The 26,465-nt window shown below is 39.9% G+C and overlaps 1 protein-coding gene across 4 annotated transcripts in view; it reads right to left on the bottom strand.

The window, feature by feature from the left end:
* SCUBE1 (signal peptide, CUB domain and EGF like domain containing 1) overlaps positions 1-26,465 on the bottom strand; it is a 218,104-nt gene that overhangs the window by 143,381 nt on the left and 48,258 nt on the right. For all 4 annotated transcript variants that reach the window (XM_055712142.1, XM_055712143.1, XM_055712144.1 and 1 more), the window contains exon 4: positions 17,728-17,862. In XM_055712142.1, coding sequence (XP_055568117.1) covers positions 17,728-17,862 — 135 coding nt within the window. The remainder of the gene's footprint in view (positions 1-17,727; positions 17,863-26,465) is intronic.

Here is a 26,465-nt window from a genome sequence, read left to right as displayed (position 1 = left end):
CAAACTGTAGAAAGAGATCATTGAGGTGAATGTTCCCATACGAAGTCTTTAAACTAACTTCAGCATAACTGATAACTCTTGCTCAGACAAGGGGTCAGAAATGGATTAATAGCGATGCTACCAGCAAATGAGAATGAGGAATTCTGAAAGGTGTGAAGGCTATTTATTCACACTACACCTACCTTTTCATCATATTTCTCCTTCTTTCCAATACCTTCTTAACAATACATTAAATACATTCAGAAAGCAGAAGACTAAAGCAATAAAATATTTTTTTAACATCTGATGGCAGGGAGAACTGGGAAAAGATGTGGTAGTATCCAGAAATAAGAATAAGACCGACGAGGAAAGCTGCCAGTATTACATGAACTGTTGATTACAGTACACCTTTCTGTCCTCAGTCTTGGCTACAACTTGTGAGTCAGTATCAAACCACCAATTTTGGTAAGGAGAGAGCAAAGAAAATGACACTAGCAGTAAAAGCCACAAGGCACCACAGGAGGGTGCTACACACAGTCACTGTATTCATCTAGCAGGAACAGTTGAAGGCAGCATGACTTCATGCTTTCCATAGTTTGAAAGCAGGAATAAGTCCTTTCCCCTCATAGCATCTCAGAGTGAATCCATTATCTTGTAATCAGAGACTCAAAATTGAAGGGTAACAATAATGTTATCCTGAGATCTGTGTTGGTTGTAATGATGCTGACAGCTGAGGCCCGTTGCTAACATTGTGAGAATTTGCAAGGCAAATGACTGATCCAATGCAATGCACTTAATGGTTGTATAAATATTTCACTGTTCTTGCTGTGTTAGAGGATAAGTCCTCTCTACCTCAGAACATCAGCAGTTGTTCTTTACATGCTTAATATCAGTACACCTTCAGAACACTCCAGCATTCTTAAAATGAAACTGCTGTGTGAAGGGATATATGCTTTTATGAACCAGCACATAACAATACACTGACTGTCTACAAGTACAGATATATTTTACTGTCATGTTTTCTTTCACACTTCCCACTTATTTTTCAGTGGATAAACAAACCCACAGCACTGTACTGTATACAATACAACACAGTTTCAACTAACTGCTTTTTACTGAGGCTGTTTACAGCAATTTGAAAGAACAATTTTGAATTACTCATCCCCTTCCTCTCTTGACAAATGAACTCCAGGTTGTATTGCTGTATAGAAACTGATGAACATAACAGGGGCAGAAAGGATGCCAAGAGATTTCTCCTAACTTTCTAGGGTATAAGTAACTCCTTTATATATCCCAGTGAAGGTAAGAGAGCTCACCACAGTAATCTGGTGCATCTTGCAGTCCCTGAAAATACAAGAATCGCATGGACATTCCTACAAGTATCTTCTAGTGCAATGGAGGGTCTGTTGTCCAACTACTGAAGTAAGTATGCCATATCCTGCCCAGGACCTGTCTCTTCACTGACCCATCTAGTGGAGCTTCTGCTCAGAGTCCTTGGGTCTAGAAAAAAGGGTATGCTAACCCACAGAGGTGGCTAAATTACTTGCCTCCTCTTATGCAGAGAAAGTAAAGATGATGCAAGGGAGACTTCCAAGCAAGGATCTGGAATTCTTCCTCTTCCCCCCTATTCCTTTAACATCACTCATCCTGTTTTTGTCTATCAGTCTCTGACCCCAATCTAGTTACATCTTCCTGAGGTGTCCTCCCTCTTCATGTAGGTTTCTTCGCTAACTCCCTTAATCATAGAATTGTAACATTTCTTGAGTTGGAAGGGACCCACAAGGATCATTAAGCCCAACTCCCAAATTAATGTAATGTTGGCCAACAGCTACCGCATTGCCAGCTTTCTTCTGTCATAATATCCCTTGCAAGTTACCACTCAATTTTCCTCTCTTCACCTGCAGAGTAGCTACCACTTGCAATTTTGCTTTCCCTATAAACTCCTTCCCTTACTTTTCTCTATGATGGAGCTTGCACTCTCCAAGGAACAAGCTGTTCACTCTTTGACCCTGACTGCTTGTTAGCATATCCATTCTATATAACATCAGACCTAAGGCTTTTGCTTCCACTTGTCTCTATCCCTTCTTACTTGATGAGTCCCAATTGTCCTTCAGGGAGATGGTGAAGGGAAAACAATCCCTAGCTCCTCCTTCTGTTCACTTGATTCTAGTATTCATCACTACTGGGAGTAATACAGTTTGCTTCCAGTAAAAACCAGAGCGTGCTGTACGTACATTCCATACTGTCCATGACTTCAAGCATCTCTGTCCATAGGCAATGGCATTTCCTAGGATCACATCTGCAAAGCACCCTGGGATACTTCAGGATGAAAGATGCTGTATTAAAAAATGGGCAACTACCTCAGAAGCAGCACTGTGAAAAAACACATACCAATGCCTCAAAATTACTGTTGGTCTACTAGTTCATAAAGGAATTAAAAGTTAATGCAATCAAGCACTGGAGACAGCATCATGATGCAGGACAGAAAAAGGCCTAGCAGGCCAGGAAATCGTGTCAACATGCAAGATAAGATGTAGTCAGCAGCACAGCTTCCTACAAGGTGGAACCTGGTGCTATTGACTCTGTTGGGGCATGACCTTGCTTTGAGAAAGCCACCAAACATTAATCAGAAGTGGAAATTAGGACACACCACAGCTGTGACACAAATGGCCTGGTGACTGACAGCACACGCCACACAAATCAGTGACAGTGGAGGAGTGGAGATAATCAGCTCACCTGGTCAATTTGCTACTGAAGAAGCATCAATGTAGAAGATCACAAACAGTTTAGCAACATGAGAACTCATTTGCTGCCTAGTAAGTTGTGTACAAACATGTAGTTTCCCAGTTTAAATGCCACTGTTGAAATTTCATTCCAAAAAAGAAATTTGCCAGAGAGGATGCACAACTACTCTCCCATACTCCAAGCTGGAAGCACAGAATTCAGAGAAGCTTCTGTCAGCCTGCACTGAATACCTGTTGCCACTATCACTCTAATCATCTGGCAGTTAAATTCTGCTCCTAGCATTGTCTAGGACATACCATGAGGAAAATATATTAATACATTGCCACTTTCACAGAAGAGAAGAAAGTATGGCAACAATGGCCACCATATACACTTTTCTTTAGGGAACAGAATTTGGATGGGAAGAAAAGAGGAAGATAATTCATCTATCAGAAGGCAATGCAGAAATACTAACTACGAAGATATTTTTACATACAATCTCGTAAATAAAGGAAACAGGGTGCTGGTCACCCTATATCCTATATAAATACTGGAAATGCAAACTGTCTGGAAAGAAGAAATAGAATGCTATACCCCGGTATGTGCACTAATTCATTAACTGCTCTATGGCTCCAATCCAGCAAAACACTTAAGCACATGAATAGTCCCAACAACAAAGGCCTGAAAGCCTGCCCACACATTAAAGTAAAACGCAGTGTCGGCACAAGCCTCTCCCTTGCTTTCAGGAAAACCTACAAAACCCAGAGAACAAAATCAATGCCGCGTCCATTGGGTATAGCAGGCAAGGAGTGGGGTCACAGCAGCCACACTGAAGGACAGTTTAGGAAAATGTATTTTTACAAAATGCGTAAGTACTTGTATATACAAATTTTAAATACACACACATTGGTAGTATTATATATTATTTTCTAAGCATTGTAAGAGCCCAGAATATCTGCAATACAAAAGAGCCATTTAGCTATGAAAAACATCTAAACTTTTTACTGGGTTTGCTTTTATGGGAAGATACTTTGCCATTCTGTGGAAAGGGAATATGTTGCTCTGTTTTCCCTGAGTTTTCCTCAGAGAAGGAATGTGAATAAAATGTCAGCGTGAGACATGCAGCAATCCTAGCTTACTCAAATCAAATGTCAGGGTTCAAGCAAGCATGATGATAACATTTGGTGGGGGCACGAGGGAAAGAAATGAGTGATTCACAGTCTGGAAGGCGACATTGCAGGGTCTAGATCAGCGGAAAAGTGAGAGGTGCTCAGGAAGGATGGGTGTGGAACAGAGATTTTGAATATAAAAGTTACCTGCTATCAAGATTTGCTCAGATGGCATGATTAAAGCATTCAAAAACATTTTCCTGTGACCTCAGACAACAAAATCCTTTACTATGTGAGCGAGAGTATTACCAAGAGGAGCATTTTAAAGCATAGTTACAATTTCTCCTTTTACTATCATTAGTATTTACACTCACCAAAACAATCCTCTTGCTTCTCTGTTCAAATGATACAATCAGCACCAAACACAGATACACAGGGGGCATGTAGGCAAACACATTTTCCACACAGCAGCAAATTTGATCCCATTCCTGTCACAAATGGTTAATTTTTTTCTGGGGCACTCAGCATCAGATTTCATGTGGAGGCACCTGAAATAGCAGTCCTATGTTATTAGCCATTTAAGACCAAACGCTATCACCAACACAATGAGTGGAAGCCTAATCTGGCAGTTGTACTTCAGAAATGAATGAAACATTTATAGGGCAGTAGTGGTGTGAAAGTGGAAGAACCTGCTTCTCTCAGAAGTCTATATGCTCTGCTGGCACATTCAGGGTGAGAAATACCCAGTGTGTACAGAAACCACTCTGCTGCTCTCATATCACTGCTCTTTCTCTGTGCATTGAGGCTTATTTGTCACTGCAGAATAGTTTCTTAAGCTTAAAACTAGCAGGCTCTCTTCTGTGCCCAAGTGACTATCTCAGCACCTGTTTATTGCTCTGCTACAGTGCACACCAACTTCTGACTACAATAACAATCATTAGTAGTAGTATTTGGGATTAGTAGACTATGTAACTGCCCTACAAGCATATTCTTCAGTACTGAATTGCCTTTCATCTACTTATCACCTATTGGTTTCTTTCTGGCCCTTTTTACTCCTTCTCAGAGTTCTGTGTAGGTCCTAGAGACACTTCTGTCCTATAGATTAGTGAAATGGTTTGCTGAAGTCTTCCACAGAAAGTGTAAAGTTTACAATGGTAGTACAGTTATTCACAACTTCCTTTACCTGTGCAATGGTGTAACCCAAAGAAACAATCATAAATCACATCAGTTTCTGATTCAATCTCTGTTGTTGGCAGATGTTTACAGTCTCATGATGCCAGTTCAAATCCTACTGAAACTGCTGAGAGTTCAATCAGACTTGCATCTCATTTCCACTTTAGAGAGAACATTACAGCTGTGACTGGAGCAGTCTTTAGCCTCCACAGATTTCATGGTCTAACAAAGCTGTACTATTTCATCCTAGTCACCATGTATAAACCTAACTGGTCTTCCATTTTTTAAAAAGAGAAAGGAGGTAAAAGGATAGGATGAATGAAGATAAAGATATATTGGTAGAGCTGCATGTGGAAATAAGCATGGCATCTGCTAGCAGCATATCTAGTTTGTAGCCATCCCTGGCTTTAATGATCTAAGAAAAGAAAGATGAAAAAAATTCTTTGGAAGCTATAAGCTCTTTGCAAGAGGTCAACAAGTCTTTGAGTCAGTAAAAAAAAGTGCAGTGAATATTGCTGTGCAAGGATGAACACAGAAAAACAGATTTTTTCTTGATAAGCAGCTCAGTTTGATTTCTGTATTGTGATGAAAAGCATTCGTTAAACACTGAATATGGATTTTAAATTGGGCAGTATTTTCTGGTGGTCAAGTTAAGCAGAAGTGTTTTTCCTGATACCAGGTCATATTGGTCAAAGCAAGGAAATCCTATTTCTGCCTGTAAAGAGACTGTGGAAGTCCAAGGAGAGAATAATTATGGAACAGGAAAAACAGGCTGTCATTCAACACAACCACACTTCTGACCACAATGTTGCTTTTAAGATAGCTCAACTTAGTATAGCTCAGCACCCAAGTATCTCCGCGAAGTCATAATAAACACTAAGAGAAAATGAGGTCTTTACAGGTGTTTTTAGAGGAAATGAAGAAACAAAACAACCCCATAAAATATTTAACCAAATGACACATAAATAAACTTTGAGTGCTTGGAGATATATTTACATTCTGGGTTTGGGCACTTGATAGCTAATAGCAAAAGTGAATTTGATGGACACTCAGAAGTAGCACCATTTACACTAGGTCTATGAGGCCTCAAATCTGGGTTAAAAAAAAATCCGCAGTCTGGACAACAGGAAAATTCCTTTAGCCACCTAACATCCCTCTGCATGACACTAATGAGAACAAAATAAAAAACACAGAGGCTTTCATGCTCCCACCAAGGCTCTACTTTTAAAGGATCTAACTACTGAGAATTACCACAGATATTCTTGCCTTTTATTGTTTTTCTGGCATTTTACTCTACCATGGGGCTGTTTCATAGGCATTTCAGTCAGCTCCTGACAGATAATCCTCCAGATTAATTCAGAGTTCATTTGGCTGATAACTGGTCAGCTTCTTTGAGAGATGGCAATGGAATGACAGCTCACTACCTCTTTCTGCAAATTCTCGGAAGACTGAACAGCACAAGGTATTTTTAACTAATGCCAAATGCTAATAAGTCATGTTGAGATGTACACAGAAAGCCTTTTCAAAACAAATCTCCAGGTAAACATACTATTCAGGATTCAAGAGAGAGACACAGATTAGTCTAGGAAAGTATTGCTCACCAAATCCTGGTTTAAAACAGCTTATTACAGGCTTTTTTTTTTTTCTTTTTTAATGAGATGTTTTTCAGATTCTGATTAGAGCAGAGTAATTAAACGTCCATTAAGGAAGCACTTAGGCCAAATGGATAGCTTTTCCTGGGAAGCTTAAAGGGAGTTCTGAGAGCACTTTGTCCAGAGAGGCAAGGAGCAGAAACAGCACTGGGGAAGAGCGTGCAGACGTGTGGCTGTGTGTAAGGGCAGGGTAGGCCAGTCTCACCTCAAGCACAGCTTGAATGCTGCCCTTTGGCAGAGCTGGCAGCATCTTTTTTTTGTTTGGCCTTTTCCTGGCAAGCTCCCCCAACACTGAAATATTTCACCCGCAAAAGGAAACAAATGTTTCAGAAACACTACCAGGAATACACTCCTTCATCTGGCAAATCAGGCTTCATGTCTGAGCTGTTTCTTGTACTAAGAGCCCAGTCTCTCCTCTTGATAAGGGGGTTTCCTGGATATTCATGCTACGGTACAATACATCAGCCACCTATGGAGGCAGACAAGGCTGCCTACCAACCACTACCATAAAGAGCAAAGGACAACACTTCCAGGTCTAAATATTTCAGAGTTTTGATGTTTGGGGTTTTCTCTATGAATTTTTAAAATATATAGTTAGTATTTCCAGGAAAAGCAGCTACTTCAGAAAACAAAATTTAGTGCTGCGGAAGAATACACTTCTTTCAAAAATAATGTTGACAACATCTGGTTGACCTGTTCAGGTAGTTGTTGTTGTTCAACAACTTGTTGTTCAAGAAGTTCCACTTTACTTTTCAGAACCTAGACATTCCTAGTGTCAGTTTGGCTGCCTTCCCAGTACAAGGGCACAGTGCAGAAAGTCATCAGGCATCCTGAATTTCAGTGAGAAGTCAAGCTGCCTGGCACCATCAGAAATTGCTCAGTTTACCACAGTAAGACAACAGAGAACAAACAGAACAAAAAGTGTAGGGAGGAAAGGGGGGAGAGGACAGCATTTGCAAAATGCAGTTAGCCACCTGGCTCCCTGTGCTACACTTTGATCTCTAAACATGTACACATAATTCATCAATCACTGATGCTGAAGTGCACCAGGAATGAAAAGAGGGAATTAAGTAATGGACCAAAAGAATGGGGCTCAGGGTATCTGCATTCTGTTCCCAGTAGGAGCGTACATACATAAAAACTGATACTCAGTTCTACAAAGCAGATTTGGTGAAATCAACATAGTACCAATTAAACTGCATGCTCTGTCAAATGATTCCTTCACAGCTTTTCCGGAAAGCTCTTGGGATTTCTACAGTCCTCCTGTGCAACTCTAGGCAAATGATTTAACTGTTCTGTCTCCTGTATCTGTAACTTACAGCACATGGCATAATATCTCCTATTTCAGAGGGGGTTTAGAGTACTGAGGTAGTTTTTGTAGCCTCCTGCGACATCCTCTAGTGAATTAGTGATTAGAAAAGCAAATGACTAGGAGTTCACTTCTGGAGCTGGCAGAACAAGAAAAGCACAGCGTAAGAACAATTCACATCGCTGCTTCCCCATCTTGGCATTCGTAGCATTCCAAACAAATGTCAGTTTAAATAACCAACTCTCATTACACTAAATACTGAAATGCCAACACTGATCATGTGAATTTCTGTCAAAAATTAATGTTCGAGTAAGGAGGGTCTTAGTTTTAGCCTGTCTAGTACTTTGCAGTTTGATATGGATTGAAGATAGCAGCTATTATATTATCCTCAGCCCATGTTAACTGTAGGGAGAAAACCTGCCAACTCTTGTAAATCACCAATGTAACACAATGTTTGCAGCACACCGTACTGGATAATACTGGCTTACACTGCATGTACAGTGACCGAGCTATAAACACCAACAATAACTTTTAAATAAGGTGTTTCATACCAAAGAGGGACAAAAGGGCTGTTGCCTTTACTCAAAGGGGAATGCTTTGTGTTGGGACATAAGAACAAAGATCATCTGCAGCTTCTCAGCACTGATACGTCAGGCAGAGCCTTTCGAAAGCGCTTGATCATACTATGAATCATGCACAAAAAGCAGGTAAACAGATTCCTTGCACAAGCTCAGTGCTTTTATTAATGGTGAACACAGTTCACACTCCAACAGCACACAATGCTTTTCTCCCATTTGTACTTAATGCCTCTGTTTCTGCATTTCTTGACTCCTGGGAGAAGCAAAGTTGTTGAACCCCTGCAAGGGTATCATCCTGATGACTTGGGCGTGATTACAGGTTGGCTTTGTAATCTCAGCACATGACCCACTCCACTGAGAAAAACATTGAAAGAAAGAAAGACATTGCTGCATTTTGACTATACTATGGCTATACTGTGGTTTATACAGGACAGGAGCTAGCTAGATGGAAAGAAAACTGTAAAGGAGAGTATACTGAAAAGGAATGCATTAGTGAGCCAGGTTATTAAGGAGACAGAGGAAGAAATTACAGATTTTTCTGTTTCACACCCTTCTTTTTTTCTTCAGTCTGTTCTCTTCCGCCTCATTCCCACTTGGCTGTCTATCTGTCTACTTCTCTTACTTACTGTACCTGACATACCCTTGTCTCACTCCCTTCTTCCTTTGTGTCCCCTCTTAAAAACACGTCATGGTGCTATGATAATGGTTCTGCCATGAAAGCATTCACAGTGACTGTGTTTTGTGCTGTCCTCTGCCCTATGTTTGCCTTGTTTACTCAGGCTGTAAATTTTCCCAGTTTGTACAGGGTCTCATGCAATCTGGCCCCATTCTTGACCGGTGTGCAAGTAAAAAATAATCAAAACCAGTTACAAACCCAACAATTTTATGACCCAGATACTCCTAAGATATAAAGCTTAACAGAGCATGCAAGTATTCTTAGGCTTGAAAATATACATGGCTATTAAATACAAACATCTTCCTTCTTATTTCCATTAATTCCTAAATTATTTCAGAATAGCTCGGAGCAACCTCAAACATAATTACATGGAATTGAATAATTAATAGAACTCATTAAATGCATAGTATGCATACCATGTACAGGAGGGTAACAATATATATAAACAGGTATTTGGCATTCATATCTTGAATTCCTACTGGTTTGTAGCCAAAAGCACATTGCAGTGTCAGCCTCTAGAGAGTTCCTGCTGGATCACATCTCTGAGATTTGTCGTGAATAGCAGAAAAGAGGAACAATACCTGCAACATGGCCTGTAACTGACTTCTCTGCGTGGTGAAAAATACAAGACATATATGGAAAGACCCATAGTGACTGCAGTAAGTGTGAAAGATGCTGAGCACCTTTACAGAGTACTCAGAGCAGGCCCTGAATTCATCATTGTATCCCTGATGGCACGAGAGAGACATATCATGACAAATACAATGTATGCAATACTTAAAACAGAGTCCATTTGTTGTGTGCACGTGTGAATGTAACCCAGAATGTACACTCTGGCTTAATACTCTTCGCAGATCTTTCTCACCTGATGTTTCAGTCAACTGGATGCTAGGGGCCTTTAAAAAACATCAGTTCTTTCATTTAGTATAATCCTGTTATATGCAGAGCAGCCAGTATGAACAGAACATTGGTTCACTTCCAATGCTATTGAATGATTGAGTGTGAAAGCCCCCTTTGCGTATTTTCTCTTTAATTTTTTTTTAAATGTACTACTTTCCAGTGTGTTTTCCCATTCGTGCATATAGCTTTCCCATCTTGTCAGCACTGCCAGTCAGTCAGTCACTGAGCTACAAACTGCTCACTGCACTTTCTGTCACACAGGTGTGGAGAGATTTTTGATCTGACTTACAAATTCCCTGCTCCCCCTGGCAAGCTGGCTGGCTGTCATGTTGCTGAAGGGCGTTTCAAACAGCTGCTCTCTCCAAGACGCATTCTTTGCATCTCCAACTTCATTATTTCTTACACACTTCTTTTCCCCCTGTAGTTTCATCCTTTCCATACCAAAAGGCATTGGCAATGGAGCTGTGCAGAAACAACCACTGTACCGTTAAAACTATTCCAGATTTTGGCTCATTGAGAGATGATCTGCATATCCTAGTTTATCACTTAGTCATGTTCAACTGTGCATCTACTTTTACTATTAAGCACTATATGCAAGTTACACATGACTTCTAGATTACTTACCAGTTGATGTTTTCTAGTGCATCTAGGCTTCATTTTTTTAGTATTATTTTCTTGTCTTTTTTGTTTTTGAAATATTTGCCTGTTCTGATCAGCACACTTAAATCTGGGACTTGTTACAGGGCAGCTTCTGCACTACACTCTTAGAATTCAATCCCAGATTTTGGTAAAACCTGGCGATCTGCTATTGTTCCTGAGCGTTGGGAGATTTCTCCTTTGAGTTTCAATGAACTCACCACCACTGCATTGTGCTAACCGGTTGGTTTACTAGTGCATTCAACCTCAGCTAAAGCAAAGCAGCAGAGGTTATTGATTACTCAACAAAATTTGGTTTTCCTTCCAAATGAAACCTAATTCAAAGCCCCAGAAAATTTTGAAGTAGAATATTTTTCCTTTAGAAGGCAGATGAGCTATAAAACTAAGGTAGCATATGTAGAGACTTTATCACATTTTGTTGAGTATAAAACTGGTCCCTAGGACCTCAACAAGGGCCTGCAACCAACTCTACTTGGCTATATTTAACTCTGCAACTTGTGTTATACTGAAACTATCTTGATTTCATATCCTATACAATTTCCTCACATCCTGTTTGCCATCTGGACTGCTCTGAGGAACAGGACTGCAGCTGCTTCAATGGGGTGAATCTATCCTGGAGTTCAGACACAGTCACAAGACCTTTAGACAATACTGTAATATTTACACCTCAGTTTTCTTACCTATAAAGGGAAGATTGCAGTCTCAGGTTTCAGATGCATTTAAAATTATTGTAAGCCAAAAGTGACATGCTTTTGCCTCCAATTCTATGACATCCTAAGCAGTCACCATTTAAGCTGACATTTATTGAAGGCCTTAATGTGAAAAGCTGAAGAAAAAAAAAGAAAAACAACAAAAAACTACTGATAATTTTGATACTTAAAATTCTGCTTTTGCAGTTTTATTTGGATAGTACTTAAAAGGCGGCTACGAAGGGGGTGGAGGGTCTCTTTTCACAAGGAGTCGCATGGAGAAGACAAATGGCAATGGGTATAAGTTGCACTGGGAAAGGTTTTATCTTGACATAAGAAAGAAATTTTTTACGATGAGAACAATCATTCACTGGAACAACTTCCCCAGGGACATGGTAGAGTCCCCATTGCCAGCCGTTTTCAAAATGTGACTAATCAGGGCTCTCAATATTCTCACCTAGGCTCCCTTTCCCACAGAAGGTTGGACCAGATGATCTGTCAAGGTCCCTTCCAACCTGGGCAGTTCTATGACTCTATGAGACTACTTAACTTCCACATCTAGTCCTAAACTTTCATCTAATATTGGTTTTATGATTATATAATTACTGCTTCTCCACACAACTGAACTTCAGTCAGATTACACTTAAATTAGTTTTACACCAGTGTAACTTTACTAGTCCTAATCATCATAAATCACTGATATATGAGAGGAGGGATATCAGGCCTAACAGAGATTATTTTTTACTTATACCAGGTGTTTTCACCTGTTGCATTTTTCCTTATACCAGGTGTTTTCACCTGTTGCATTTTTCCTTCACACAAATTACAAAGCCCTTCCATTCCAGAGGAATGGAGAAAGCAAATGTGAGGCACCCTTCACACAAGCTGCTGGAGCAAGTAAGAATCCCTGAAACCAAAGTACAGCAATTTTCTTGGGTTATACACCGTTTTAAAAGGTTACACATGTCTAACAGGGCACAATGAGATTTAAAATAGTTTATTAAGCCTTTTTTCCTGGATACGCTCTGTATCCTATATTCTGTGAAATATAATACATTGAACTATTTATTCAAAATGTATCATGGGAATGTATAAACAGAGACGTTTCTATTACACATTGGTCTTATTGTGTGCAGTTTTAGGAAAATTCCAAGATGGCAGTACGTTTGTCCTGATAAAACTTATGCTGCCTGATAGGTTTTCTTATTATCTAAAAGCACACGAATCCATTTCCTTAAAATGTCCTTTACATATATTCATCTACTTTACAATCATATTAGGATTCCAATTAAAAAAGACAAATAGGACTGTTCTCCTCCAATGAATGGGATGCCTGTACTAGAGGTAGCCATGGCAAAGTATATTCAAGTAATGGAGTAATTTAACCAGTTACATCATCATGAAAGAGCTTTCACAGTTGATGAGAAACCTTTTACTTCATAAAGTCTGGAACAGTGCTGGCAACACTTAATTACTTAAGGTCACCCTTCTACATTAATCTAAATATGAATAGATTATTGTGCTTTCTGTAGAAAAAGCACCTCTGTCCTCTAAAGTGCTTTGTAGAAATTCTTGAGTCACAATAACTTTCTTGCCCAGAGTCCCACAAGGCATCAGCACCAGAGATGGGAAGAAAGTCCAGAATCCCAACCTGTAACCTTTCCTGCATTGACTGGGGGTCATGCTTCCTCCCAAGGAGTCCTAACACATTATTCTACCGATATAAAATTGCACTGAACTAAGAAAACAAGTATGGAATAAAAATAAATCATGGAAAGTATTGAAGATGTAAATTGAAAAAAGGTGGTTTTAAAATCCTCAGAACAAGAAGAAACTTGGTAGTTTGAAGTCAGCTGACCGATGAACCCCTATGCTACTACTGCAAAATTAACAAGGGTTTAAACATATAATCAAGTTTAACAAGTTACTATCAGGACAAGCATGGTAAGCCATTTCATAAGCCCATGACAAATGCAAGACAACTTGGCCTAGCATGTTTCCCTTTCCTCTGGGACTAAACTGTCACACTTTTAGTGCAGAAAGAGGCAAGCTGGTTTTGAGACAGTTTGTAGCACAGTAATTTGCTAAGTTGTGGTAGCTTGACTTTATGTCAAACTCCCTAACCCTTCTAAGAACATAAGGCTAATGGGATAAGGGGAACTGAAAGAGCATTTCCTTGCCAAATGTTTTTTTAATAGGCTTGAAAATGATAGTGACAAGTGTGTGAAAAGCCTTTCCACTGTTTGACCAGACTATCGTAATTTCTAGCCTTCTATAACCTGGTACTTTTCCACCTCTTCTTGTCTCCACTTACACTGACCACTCCTAATTGCACTCACCTTTTTAGTTTACTTGACACTACCTGTGTGAAAACATTGGCAGTGAATGTTTAGCAGATATAAGACCATTGATATAACTATGCTTTAGGTAGACATTCAGGGATGAAATCTAAAATAACAGAAATCTTCCTAGCCACAGAACTCCTTAAGTATCTTTCTTCTGAGCAAACAACCTTTGTGTTTTAGGAGACTTGCCCTCTGGAGGTAGAACAGCTATAGCTTTCTGTAATGTGTCAGCTGACAGTTTTGGTTGGTGAGGCAGTTTGTAGCCAGGACTCCTGACCACAATACCTTTTATAGTTGTAATGCAAATGGGACATACCATACCCTTCATTATGATCACTCTGAACTTAGCAGAGATACAGGCATATAGCTAAACTGTCTATTTTGATGCTTTTAAAGCCCATTCAGATTTGTAACTAACTTTACCATCACTAGAATGTTAATGATGTGCTCAAGGCTTTGCTGAATTGGGGCTTTTGGCTTATCATCAGACTAAGGGAAAACATGCTGCAACCCACTCACCTGACTCAGTCACAGCTGCAGTGTACAATACTAATCTCCACATTTATTAAACACATGCTCCCTCTGGAGCTGGAGATGACACAGTAACAGCTGTTGTATTCTGGTTTCCTTTTAAGTCATGAGGAAACAAACACAAACCTGTCTCTGGTATAATACACAGTGTTCACACCTACTATTGCAATTAAGATGCACTAAGATAAACAACAATTAAGTTCTTTGTATTTTTTACAATCCATTCTCCCTCCCATTTTCTCTCCCCGTTGTTGCCATCATTATTGTGAGCAAACTAGCACTGAAAACTGACTCAGCAAAGGGAAATTTCCCACAAAAATAAATGAGTAAATTGTACTGGGCATAGTATCATCCCAAAAGATACTGAGACTAAATGTAAGAGATTAGTAGGCCAACAATGAATACAGTGAAACAAAGTAAATATTGGGAAACCATGGTTTACCCCGACTTTAATGTCAGTCTGGCCTCCTGTTGGTATAAAATTCCTATTTGTGGATCATTAATTCTTTTTGTCCATAGGAAATAAGAACACTTGTAGGTAGCAAGCAAACATGTCACAGCAAGGATGATATTAAAAGCCCCACCATGAACTCCAGTGTGGTTTTTAGGTACACTCGTGGGTAGGAGCATGGTAGTACAATACACCCCCAAAACACTGGGACAGGCACAGTGCATCTCTGGAAGCTGGGAAATTCACACAGCAGCCAACAATTTTTAGGAAGGTGCTTTATATCAGAAGATGCCTTTCCTTTGGCTGGTTAGTATAAAAAGGGACATATTCCCTCCTCTGCTCAACCCCCAAGAGAATATTCAATGCCCTTTTTCAACTCTGAAATCACCACATCACTTGAATGTGCTGATGAGCTCTAAGCAAGTCATCAGCACCAGCCTTGCTGACAGCCAAGGCAGGTGAGCTGGGCCTGCAGACAAGGCACTGCTTAGGCTTGGTGCTGCTCCCTCCATTCTGAACTCATCCCAGCTCCTAAGCACGACCTAAGCACCTTGCAATGCTTCTCCCCTTTTCCCAAGGCACTTGAAAACAGGATGGAAAAGGTGGCAGCAAACTGTATGAAGAACCTTGTGCTTGATTGTTTTAGACTGGCTGAGACCTTGAAGAGACTTCAGGTAATGTCAAGAACACTGAGATTGTGTGACTGCATATGCATTTTTCAGAGCCAGAAAAGTAATCCCCCTGCAATTAATGGCTCTTACCATGCTCAATGTCAACAAGCTTGCTAAAGGACTCTGGCAAGTCAGTGCCTTTGTGTTTGGGTTGCAATGCTGGCTGTGTGGTGTGCTTTTGTCCACTATACCTCTGCTGGTAAACAAGGCTGAAGACACAGGCCAGTCCTAGGCACAATTCTGGCTAAATATGTTGAGGCATATTTTTGTGTTCTGACAGTTTCTGTAGTGGTGCTTACAAGTGAGACAGATGAAAGTGAGTAAACACAGATATTAAAAAAGCCATTTACTTTCTCACCATGCATGTTTACTATTTGCAGTTTAGTTGCCTCTGACAACTGAAAGAGATGATTTAATCTTATTTCCTTCCTCCAGCATACCCACCTGATCTATTTCTGTGGGACATCATGGCACTACAGTGTAACATTTGCTGTTACTGTAAATTGGCACTTTATTTTTTAAAAGCTACAAACCATTTGTTGATAAAACACTTTGCAAACACCATCAGTCTATTTGGTAGGTCGCTTGTTTTTTTCATATCTCAAATAATTTGAAGAAGTTGCTTCAAATTAAACATTCATGTCTTACACGACATTTTCTTTGTAAACAAGGTGACACAAATACATTATTCCTCTGCATATTTATTACATGCATACAGCAGTCAACCTTCAAACCCACTCCCCTAGTCCTTCTGAAAAACTAGGAATCCTCTTTGCCATAAAAACTTACCCTTTTCCCTCAATAAATCTACTCCTTAGAAGAAACTATTAGCTTCAGAGTCTCATTTTTCATTTATTTCATTAGTTTCCATCTCAGATATCTAAATTCTCTTTTATTATAGCTGCGAACTTTTATAATGTGCAAATTGAAATAATGATTGTATCGCAGCACTCTGCAAGTGGTTTTCATTAAGCCTCCAGCTACTATTCCTTGCTCTGTTGGATATCTTTGTGTCACGGTTACTTTATGCTGGACAGAAATTTGAACAATTTATGTTGAAAAGAATTACTAAAAACCTATTAGATAACAACCTTTAAAATGCACTCGTTGATGGAGCTTAATTGTATGTCCTTGTCATAATCAAAATACCTCAATTGCTTAAAACTTAATGATCATGCTAAAAAGTGGACCTGTAAATATATTCCAGACATTCACATTTCTGAAAATCAAAATTACTACATGTCTTTACAATTCGGTGTAAGCAGACACACACTGCCAGAAATACATTTACATTTCTGAGATGCTACACTACAATGTTTTGCTTTCTTGTCAACAGAGTGACTAAATTCATACTCCACATTCAAGTAGGATTTTCTGGATAATTCTAGTGACTTGAAATAGTTCAGAACCATTTGTGTGGCTTGTTGAAATTTACAGTGTGCTTACATTGTTGATCACCAGACTGATCTTGCTACTTTGTCATTCTGTATTGCCTATTGGTAAATGAGTTTGCTAGCGTGTATTCCCGTTGCTGCCAGGGTCACCAGAAGTCTGAATGAGCACATAAAGAGTCCACTTAATTGCAAAGATTTATAGCTATGCTGTTTTCTTTTCTCCCTTTCCACTCAAACTTGTCTTCTGTGTCTGACATGTATAGAAAAGGGAGAGCTGCTTATTCTAGTCAAAATCAGCAGCAGACAAGGATCACAGTTTTGCAGGGATTCCTTATTTCTACTGCTAGTGCATAGGCAACAGAGAAGCAGTTTTCTAGTCCACCCTAGACAGGGTACTGAACCAAAGAAAAATGCTGTGTCAATATAGGATCAGCCATCATGTCTGCAATGAAGCAATGAGCTACCTGACTGGCAATACCCCATAATCTGCATAACTTCCAGAAGCAACAAGCTGTTCATTTTGATTTAAGATACCATGCTCCCTAAGGTGGAAGACAGGCGAACTATTATACAATAAACAGATGAGAAATTTTTAAGTCTTGGAAACTCAGAAGCAGAAAGTTGCCGTTTGAAAATCTGCTTCTGCCTGCCCAGATAGCCTGCTGTTTGTTTGAACCAAGTATAATTTCTATGTCAAACTAAAGCCTTTTCCCCTGTCTTATTTATGGCTTTGCTCAAGTTTGGGTAGCAGAGGAATCAATCAATTCCAACCAACCAGTGAAATGATTTTGGGAGCTCTGGGGATAAAAAAAATCCCCCCCAAACAGTTCTTGCATTTTTGATTAACACAGTTATTCTAAAGAGCACAATTTACACACTGAAAACTTACCAATGGAGCGATGAATGCAGGTATGCTGGTTATCACTCAGAAAAAAGCCCTCTTTGCACTGACATTCATAGCTGCCCATAGTATTTACACAAATCTGTTGGCACCCTCCATTGTTATCCTGACATTCATCAACATCTAGAAGAGAGAAGAAAAAAGAAATGCAAGATAACATACAGATTCAGAATATACATTTAGAAGAGCAAGGAATCCACAAATAGGCACACTGTAAATTAAGCTAATGAAAACTACCCAAACTCCATCAGAGTTAATCCAAATTAATCCATCTAATTCTTCTTCCTGCATCTTAGGTTTAAAGTTAACATAAAAAAACAGTGGGGAGAGGAGTCCAGCTAAGTCTCCATGCATTCTGAGCTGCAAATTGATTGCCAATGCACAACGAATGTTAACGTCCTAAAAAGGCTGTGACCCCATCTGCCAAGTGTGGTGTTGCACTCTGTCATTCCCACTCCACTTGGAAAGACATACTTCAGGCCTACAGTAATTTCTAGCAGGGGTAGCAGGCAAACACAAAGGGCATTACTGAGTGAAAAGAGTCTTTATAGAGTTCTGGTCTTGAACAGAACAGCATGTTTCAATTACTGGAGTCATAACCCCCTACTTTGTCAGTTTGTTTAATGTTGTTTAATGAAAAGAAGGCTTCTTAAATCTAAATGTTCCATGTCTGTATTGTTATTTTAATAGGCAAATATATAAAAACCACAAAGGCAGCATTAGCTACTGGCTGTTTTGAGGGTCCCTGCCTACCCCCCCATCACCTTCCTTTGGCATAAAATTTTTTATGCTGTTGCATTTAACAGAGACATATGTTTCAGTATTGGGAAACCACTGCGATTAAAAGGTATCTGACCCACATTCAACCTTGCAAGTCTCCTGTTTTGCTCATAAAAGGTATATCATATTGATTTCCTGTTTCTCCTTTGGATAAAAGCAACTTGCCACCTGAAAAATCCATGTTTTCCTTTTTTATGGAGATCCTGCAACCAGTTAGTTATTTCACAGTATGTGCCAACATGTCAGCAAACGAGCTGGTGTGTTTTTTGCTTTCATTTTATTTTTGGAGGGAGGAAAAAACCACAACAAAGATAATGATCCACAACATTCAAAACCTCCTAACAGCTGGCACAGCTCCTGCAGAAATTAACTCCTCCAGGACTGGTCACATGCACTGTGGTAAAAACCAAGCTGCTTTTGCAGCACTCTTACAGGCAAGGCCAGGAAGCTTTGAAACGCCAGTAACTAATGCAGGAACACTGGCTAGTTCCAGCAGCTTGCTCAGCTAAGCCTGCTATTGCTGTTTGTGTGAGTGTGCTGCCTGTGCTTCACACAACAGAAATTGTAGCTCTTTCTCATAGAGAAAAAAAGCTCTAGGGTAATTACAGCAGTACCCAGGGAAACCAAGCAGTCTCCTCCTGCCTTGAACTACAATGGAAGTGCGTAGACAGTCCTCCTTTTTTTATTTACCAGGAAATGTTAAGCACTATTGCCTCAGTTTTTCTGTATCAAAATCCTCCCTGCCCTCAGTTCTTGCTCTTTTCCAGATTTGAACCTTTTCATAACCCCATCAGAGCAGTTTGGCAGTGCGTAGAAAAAGGAGAAGTGAAGACTTTCCTTGTCTACTGCAGTATAAGAAGGGAAGATAAATAAGACAACTATTGTGAGATCCTTCCTCTGTGAGTCAGCGGGCCTTGCTGCTCTATTAGTGGCAACCCAAACTTGTTCCTTCAAAACAGCACACTGGAATCTAGATCATCTCTGGAAGGCAAGTGGAACACTAACTGAAGGAAAAAGTCTCAGTTGGTACATGTACAAACCCCACAGTTTTGCTACAAAGTACATGGCCTTCACTGAGCTCTGTTTACAGTATCACAAAGCATCTCAAACAATTGCCTTCCAGATCTGATGAATAATCTGAAACAAACGCAATCATTTATAAACATTTTTTTTCTGTTCATGATAGCAAATGCTGGTGATTTACTACTTACATAAAGAGACAGCTCAATTTAATACCGAGCCCCAAATCCATATGCTTGAATAAAAGTTATTACAATTTAAACTCTTTAAAAAAGTTTTACTATGTGGAATTTCTTCCAATTGTTTTCAATTACTTGCCTCAAAATTATTTTAATATGCATTTATGAAGAGAAGGATTTGAAGAAAGGGAGCAGCTGGGATCTCGGACTACTATATCTCTATCTCCATACTACATGCCTTCCAATAAATCTTGGCCTGGTGGTGCAGGATTAACATTTTCTCTTCTCAGGCCTACTAGGGTCAGGCTTTTTGGAGCACTTTGTATTACTGCAGTCTTAAAAGGTAGTATTGCTATTATCCACCATACCAAGCAATCTATTGGACATAGCTGCCTGGAAAGTATTTACTGAATTACTTACTTGGTAAACTTTCTTTCCAATAAAATCACTTTATGACCAGCCTATTACTAACCCAGTTTAGAGAATGCGGTAAAAAAAGTCTTCTGAAGTTAGGAGAGAGAACTCCATTGACTCCCAAGGAGCTCATGCTCTGGTAGATCTGGCAGAGTAATTCCTTCATGTATCCGACTTTTTTCAAAGCTCACAAATGAAATAGCTGCCAAAGGGGCTTTTTCTCTCCTTCATTGTTTGTGCAACTCTCATTCAATGCAGCTCAAGTTACCCAGCTGAACGTGTAAACATCGGTAATACAGCATATGCAAAACTGCATTTTGGACCAGATTTTCTAGAGATTAAGTTCCACATAAACACCAAAATAAGTAGTCAGGTTTTCAATAAAGCTCTTCTGGCTCCAGTTTTGGAGGCTCTACACATCAGACTGGGCTGTGACTGTTTTGAAAAACTGAGGGTGGATTCTCAGGGGCTTTAATTGGTGCCACTCTGTGGGACAGTTTACACACTGCTGGAGATCTGAAACTCAGGGCCTAACTAGGTATAGGAAAAAAGTCGCTTATGATGTAAAACCCTATCGCTCAAATATCTACTCAAGCCACAACTAAATCCATTTTAAAAACTTTTCAATTTATTGAGCACAAATGCAAATCTCTCTTTATTACTCTATTCTTTATAAAAAAGGAATTATTTTTAAAGAGCAAACAGAGAGTCTTCTTTGGCAACCTTTAGCACAAAATCAGCTACCACTGGTCATCTTATCCAGGACCAGGGTTGTCTCCCCGAGGACAACCGCCCCAAGACAGCAGGTGCAGGTCTCCCTTTCAACTGGTATATGGAAACCACAATCTATTTCCTAAGCTCCCTATCTGTCACAAGTTCTTTCATCCAGCTCAGCCTGACCACCTGACAGTGTGCTGGTTGCTGGAGTACATTATTCACTGCTTATGGGGGAGCTGAGCCTCGAAATCCTACTGATGATCCCAGGGTGGAAGCTGGAGCGAAATTTCAGCAAACCTACACAATCCCAACTCACAAAAGGATGGAAAAAGGTTCTCACCTGAGCTGAGCTCAGACGGTTATCCCACATGGCTGCCACAACCCTCATCCTCAAAAAGAGGAAGGAAAACTAGGAGGAAGTTAATATATGTGCTTAAGTCATTCTCTGTAACACTCATCACAAAGAACTGTCCTGTGATTACATCTACCAAAGACAATCCCTGATGGAAGAAGCATCTAGAAATAACTCTGCTTCCACAGCTCTTAACTACTCCTTACCAGCACAAACAAAGAGTTAAGATGACAATCAGCACAAGACCCAGAATTGCTTGTACAGAGTTTAGACCAGAGTGACAAACCCATGTTTCCAGGGAGATAAGGGCCTGGACTTCAAATTGGCTAGTCGTCACCACGGACAACAAGGAATAAGGGAAGAGCCAGCTCAGGGAGAGGCTGGGAAAGGAGAAGTATCTTTCAAAAGAGAAGGAAAGATAATGGATGCATATATGCATACATACATATATAGATCTAACTATAAATCAGAAGCGTTATGCAAATTAATGCATGTCTGATTTTGCATAAGACCTCTAGCTCTTTCGCCCACTGCCTTCACATAATCAAACTTGTGTTCTGTATCTTGGTAAGATGAGATCCTCTAGAGAGTGGTAGTGTGGAACAGTATCAAAGGGTAGGAAACATTACCACTGATAAAGACGGATGTTTTATTTATTAAATAAATGAATGCTTTTGGTTTCTCATTTAATTTATCTGATTAACTTTTCAAACTAGCTCCACTGGTATTACACCCTGATCTGGCTCAGAACTTGCCGCAGTATTTGGCCTAAAGAAGCTATTCTGATCGAGTGTCCTGTTTGGATGTCACCGAGGGAGAAAGGTCTGCTAAAGGTACCCGAAACCAAAACCACAAGCAGGAAGATATAAAAGTGGAAACACTACACAGAGTCAATGTAAAGAACAGTATTTTGTTCCACTGTCCGCTTCCTGCCATCAGCTCTTCCTTTCTTTTGACATTTTTCTTTCACACCAGCATTTTCATAAGCACTTAAGCCCCTCCGAAAAGAGTCTCACCTTCAAAGTCTCCAAAGCATTTCAGAGCCACAGTACAATCCACTTACTATAGCATTAAGATACTTCTAAGAACTTTGACTCATGATTCAGAGAGCTGATCCCGCTAGTTTTTCTCTAAACTACTCTTTGAAACTTTTGGGGAAATTCTGTAAGATGCCTATTTTACCAGTGCAGAACATCATGATAGAGAGATGAACTGCCGATAGCAATACTGCAGACCTTCCTCAAATGTTAGCAAAAACCCACCACTGACGATATCTTGTATTTGTAAGAGAAATGGTTGGCAACTGCTAACTCAGAAAATATTGTGCTTGATTCTGGGATTCTAAAATCATATTCTGAATATTTCTAGTCAGAAAGTTGGCTGAAAAGCCTCATCAGAAAAATCACATTTCTGCATTTACTATAGTCATAGCTATTCTTATACCAAAAGAACATCTAGCCCAGCATCCTCTCTTTGACACTGCCCTGCAGTGGACACTCAGGAGAAGACTGTGGAAATGGGACAGAACCGTTGCTGGCATGCTCTCCCAGCTTTCAGCAATCACGTACCTATTAACCTTCCTAAATCATTTGCTAGACCATTGTCCTGCTGGATCTTTCCTGTATGAATTTGTCCAATCTTTTCTGAACACGACATGATGGGGCAATTACTTCTGCAATTCAACGATCAGTTACATTTAAAAAGACATACATTTGTTTATTTCAAATATACTGCTTCATAGTCTGAATGAATTCCTAATTCCACTATTGTGAGAAACAGTAAATATATTCCTGGCCTGCCTTTTCTGCATCTTTCTTGACCTTACCATTCCCCCTTAGCTTCATGCTGTCTACCTCATCTATTTTGAGCCCTAAAGCACAGCAATACACCAATATGATAATTACAGAGACAATTCAAATGACTTCAGTATATCATGTTTAAAACAAAAAGTGCTCATTTCCAGACGTTAACCTTAATGACAGCAACATTTGGCACATATTCTTCTACTTCTCTATTCCATCCCCTCCAAGTACCATGATCTGTACTGGAGTGGGTGTCTTGGAAGATCTGATTTCAAGACACCTGTGGAAGCCCAAAGAGTAAATCTGGAATGCAGGAGTGAAGCAAGTGGTATCAGATTAGAAGTTGTAGGTGGGTGTTCCTGCTGGAATGGCCATACAAGTAGCGACGCGCTGTCAAGGTAGGGAGGGTGATACATTGCATCAGCTGACGAGGTCATGGAAACAGAAATCATTGCTAATTGAAATTAATACTAAACCATCATTCTTAGACCAACTTTATATGAGCATGGAGAGAGAATTATTAGAAGAAAGAGAAACTACTACCTATGTACACATCATTTGCGCCTCCAGGAGATCTGAAATCAGACTTCACCCAGAATTTAAAAGCAGGGCCCAAATTTTCTACTATTTGCACATACAGCTAGAATTCTGCTTTTTTGCCCCCTTTTTTCAGAAATTGAAAAATCTGGTGAAGAGAATGTAAGAGTCGGTCTAAAGAGAACGATATTGTCTCAACATTGCTAACAGAGACCTGGAGATGGAATGTGCTCCTCATGGACACCGAGACCCTGAAGGAGAACTGCATGGTATGAGGAGTACTATGCCGCTCCCTGATACCCGGCGCTGGAAGGAACAACTACAATAAGGTCACATAACAACTGTTGTCGTTACGACGAACCATAACATGCGTGATAATCTTGCTCAAGAAGGCAGAGACTGACAACAAGCCATGTGCCAGAGGAGGAGCAACGTGTATTGCTCCGCATAAAAGAGGACTCTTTAGCAACCGAATTTTAGGAGATCTCCCCCACCAAGGATCACGACAATCAGAAGGACCGGCAGGACGCTGCCTGGACCTGGGACCATAGGGACACCTTGGACCTGTGGTGGTAGCTATAATCCTCTTTCCTTTTCTTTTTACTTTATCTTTTCTTCATTTTCTGTCTTTTTACGTATCGCACGCCGCTTTACGGGCAAACATTGTGCTGTTTAATTGAAGCATAACCCCTTGGCGTGGTCGCCTTGATTTTTGCCCTTTGAGATCATAGTAAACGAACCATCACGAGTCCACTGCGTGGACCATGACAGAGAAGGAAAAAGAACACCACATCCTTGAACGCAGTACTTCATTCACTACCACAGTGGAGGAAATGTTCACTACAGCCCTTGCTGAGACAAGATCCATTTGCAAAAAAACGGATCCTACAGCAGTGAATGTTTACTGAGGGACACATTAAAAAAAACCCCACAAAGTGTGGAAAATTACCTTTTCCTGAAAAATAAAGCACATTTTACAGAAGAGAAACATGAAGTACTAATCACAGGGATGTTCTTGCATTATGTATACTGAAATAATTCTAAAAAGATCAATGAATTGGTCTCTAGAACCATGCTTTCCTTATGTACAAGGATACAACACCTAAAATGCTGCCCACTATCTGTCCTGGAGAATCCCACCTCTTAACGGGCTACAATCACCCAACACCTCAACACCCGCTGACTAGGCTTCTTGTTCGCTTGCACAGTTATAGATGTGTGCAACTTGAAAAGGAATGCTTAAATATTTTTTTTTCCGTAGCTATTTTGTGACACACAGTGGAATTCCTTAAATTTCACGCTACACAAACACAGTGTAAATGCAGCTGCAACAGACTTCTTTGCTATGTATAGCATAGGAAATATTCATTTAATGCAAGAGCTTAACTGCTGCATGTGATGGGTGCCCATTTGCTGAGCTGAAGTAAACAGCCCCATGGATATTGCGCAAATGTTGCATCAAGTTCAAGTCCCCTGATGTCACTTGTTTATTCCTTTCTTAAACAACTGGGCACCATTGTCTGTTCTCTTAAGACATCAAACTTCTTTTCGCAGCTTTTAACATTTCCAAAATAAACATCCAAGCCCCTTAATGTGACATCTTAGTTGTAGCTTCTATCCTCTCACTTGACTCCTTGACAATAGTCCCTAAACACAGCAATGCTTCCAAACAACTGTTTTTTAATAAGTTGTCCATTCTTCTGATGCAGGTCTTTAAAACAATTTTGTATGAATTTGACTCTGCTTCTTTTCATCTACAGTGCCACTGTCCAGGAAATGCCAACAGCCTCCAGCTTGGCATGAGACTCTTACTGTGAGGCTCGGACAGCCCCAGCCACCTTAGCAATAAGCTTGCCATTCCCACTGATGTATGTATGCAGGGCACTCCAAGCTGCAATGCTGGATGAACAATCCTCCATAAACTAGAAGGAGGGAAATTAATTACAGAGGCAAAAAAGCAGCAGTCCTGATCAACTGACGCAAAAATCTGGGACAAGTTGAGTAAACTACCCAGTCTATCATCATAATATCCTTTACTTTGTCTTGTCCCTGGGCTTTCTCTGGAGCATCACTAACTGCATTCTCTGTATTCTTCTATCTGCACTGTATTCTCTATCCTTCTTCCAGGATAACTACTGCTTATAGCTGTCTCCTTTTACATCTACTTATAGATTGTGCCAGAACCAGAAAAATCTGGTTTGGTTAACTCAAAACAGCTTTTGTCATTATGATTTTTTTTCTCCCCGCCCCCCCCCCCCCCAAAAAAAAAAAAGAATTTGCTGTGGGTCAAACACACCATGCAACTTGACATGAAAAATGAAACAACCTTTTAATCTCAAGTTGACAACATTTCCCAGGACTATACAACATGAACCATTTTGTTCCTGAGCTTTGCTAATAAAAGCCGAGAAAATGGCTAGATTAATTATTTTCTTTGTTATCTATCAGTAACACAGTTAGGAGACTCTCTAGATTCAGATGAGGGATTTTAACATGAGCACTGCAGCATCCAGTAGTCTATGAAGATTCTCACCCTCTGTATCAATAACATTTGAAGTTCATGAAAAGTGGAAGAAACAGGAGAGTCTGAAGAACAACCACACCACATCAAAAAAAAAGAACGATACCAGGAGGTGAAAAACACTGGCTCAGTCAGGCACATTGGCTTAGTCAGGCACGTACCTACTCATTAAAATTTTGGGGAACAAGGAAATGCTGAAAAAGTTTTGGAAGTGCTGAAATTGCTCCTGTAGATGGTATCAAAACAATTAAATTTTCCTGAAAGTATCTCCATTGGTGAACAGTGTTTGATAAACGCAGCCTCAGTTTCTGAATAGTTCCAGAGTTCCAGTAGGTACATCTTCAGTGAATGAATGCTTCATTTGGCTCAAAATGTTTCTGCAAATGGGTATTTATGCCACCTGG

The sequence above is a fragment of the Falco cherrug genome, chromosome 5, assembly GCF_023634085.1.
Source record: "Falco cherrug isolate bFalChe1 chromosome 5, bFalChe1.pri, whole genome shotgun sequence".
NCBI classification, from domain to species: domain Eukaryota; kingdom Metazoa; phylum Chordata; class Aves; order Falconiformes; family Falconidae; genus Falco; species Falco cherrug.
Note: the sequence above shows the minus strand (reverse complement) of the source record. Positions and strands in the feature narration are given on the sequence as shown.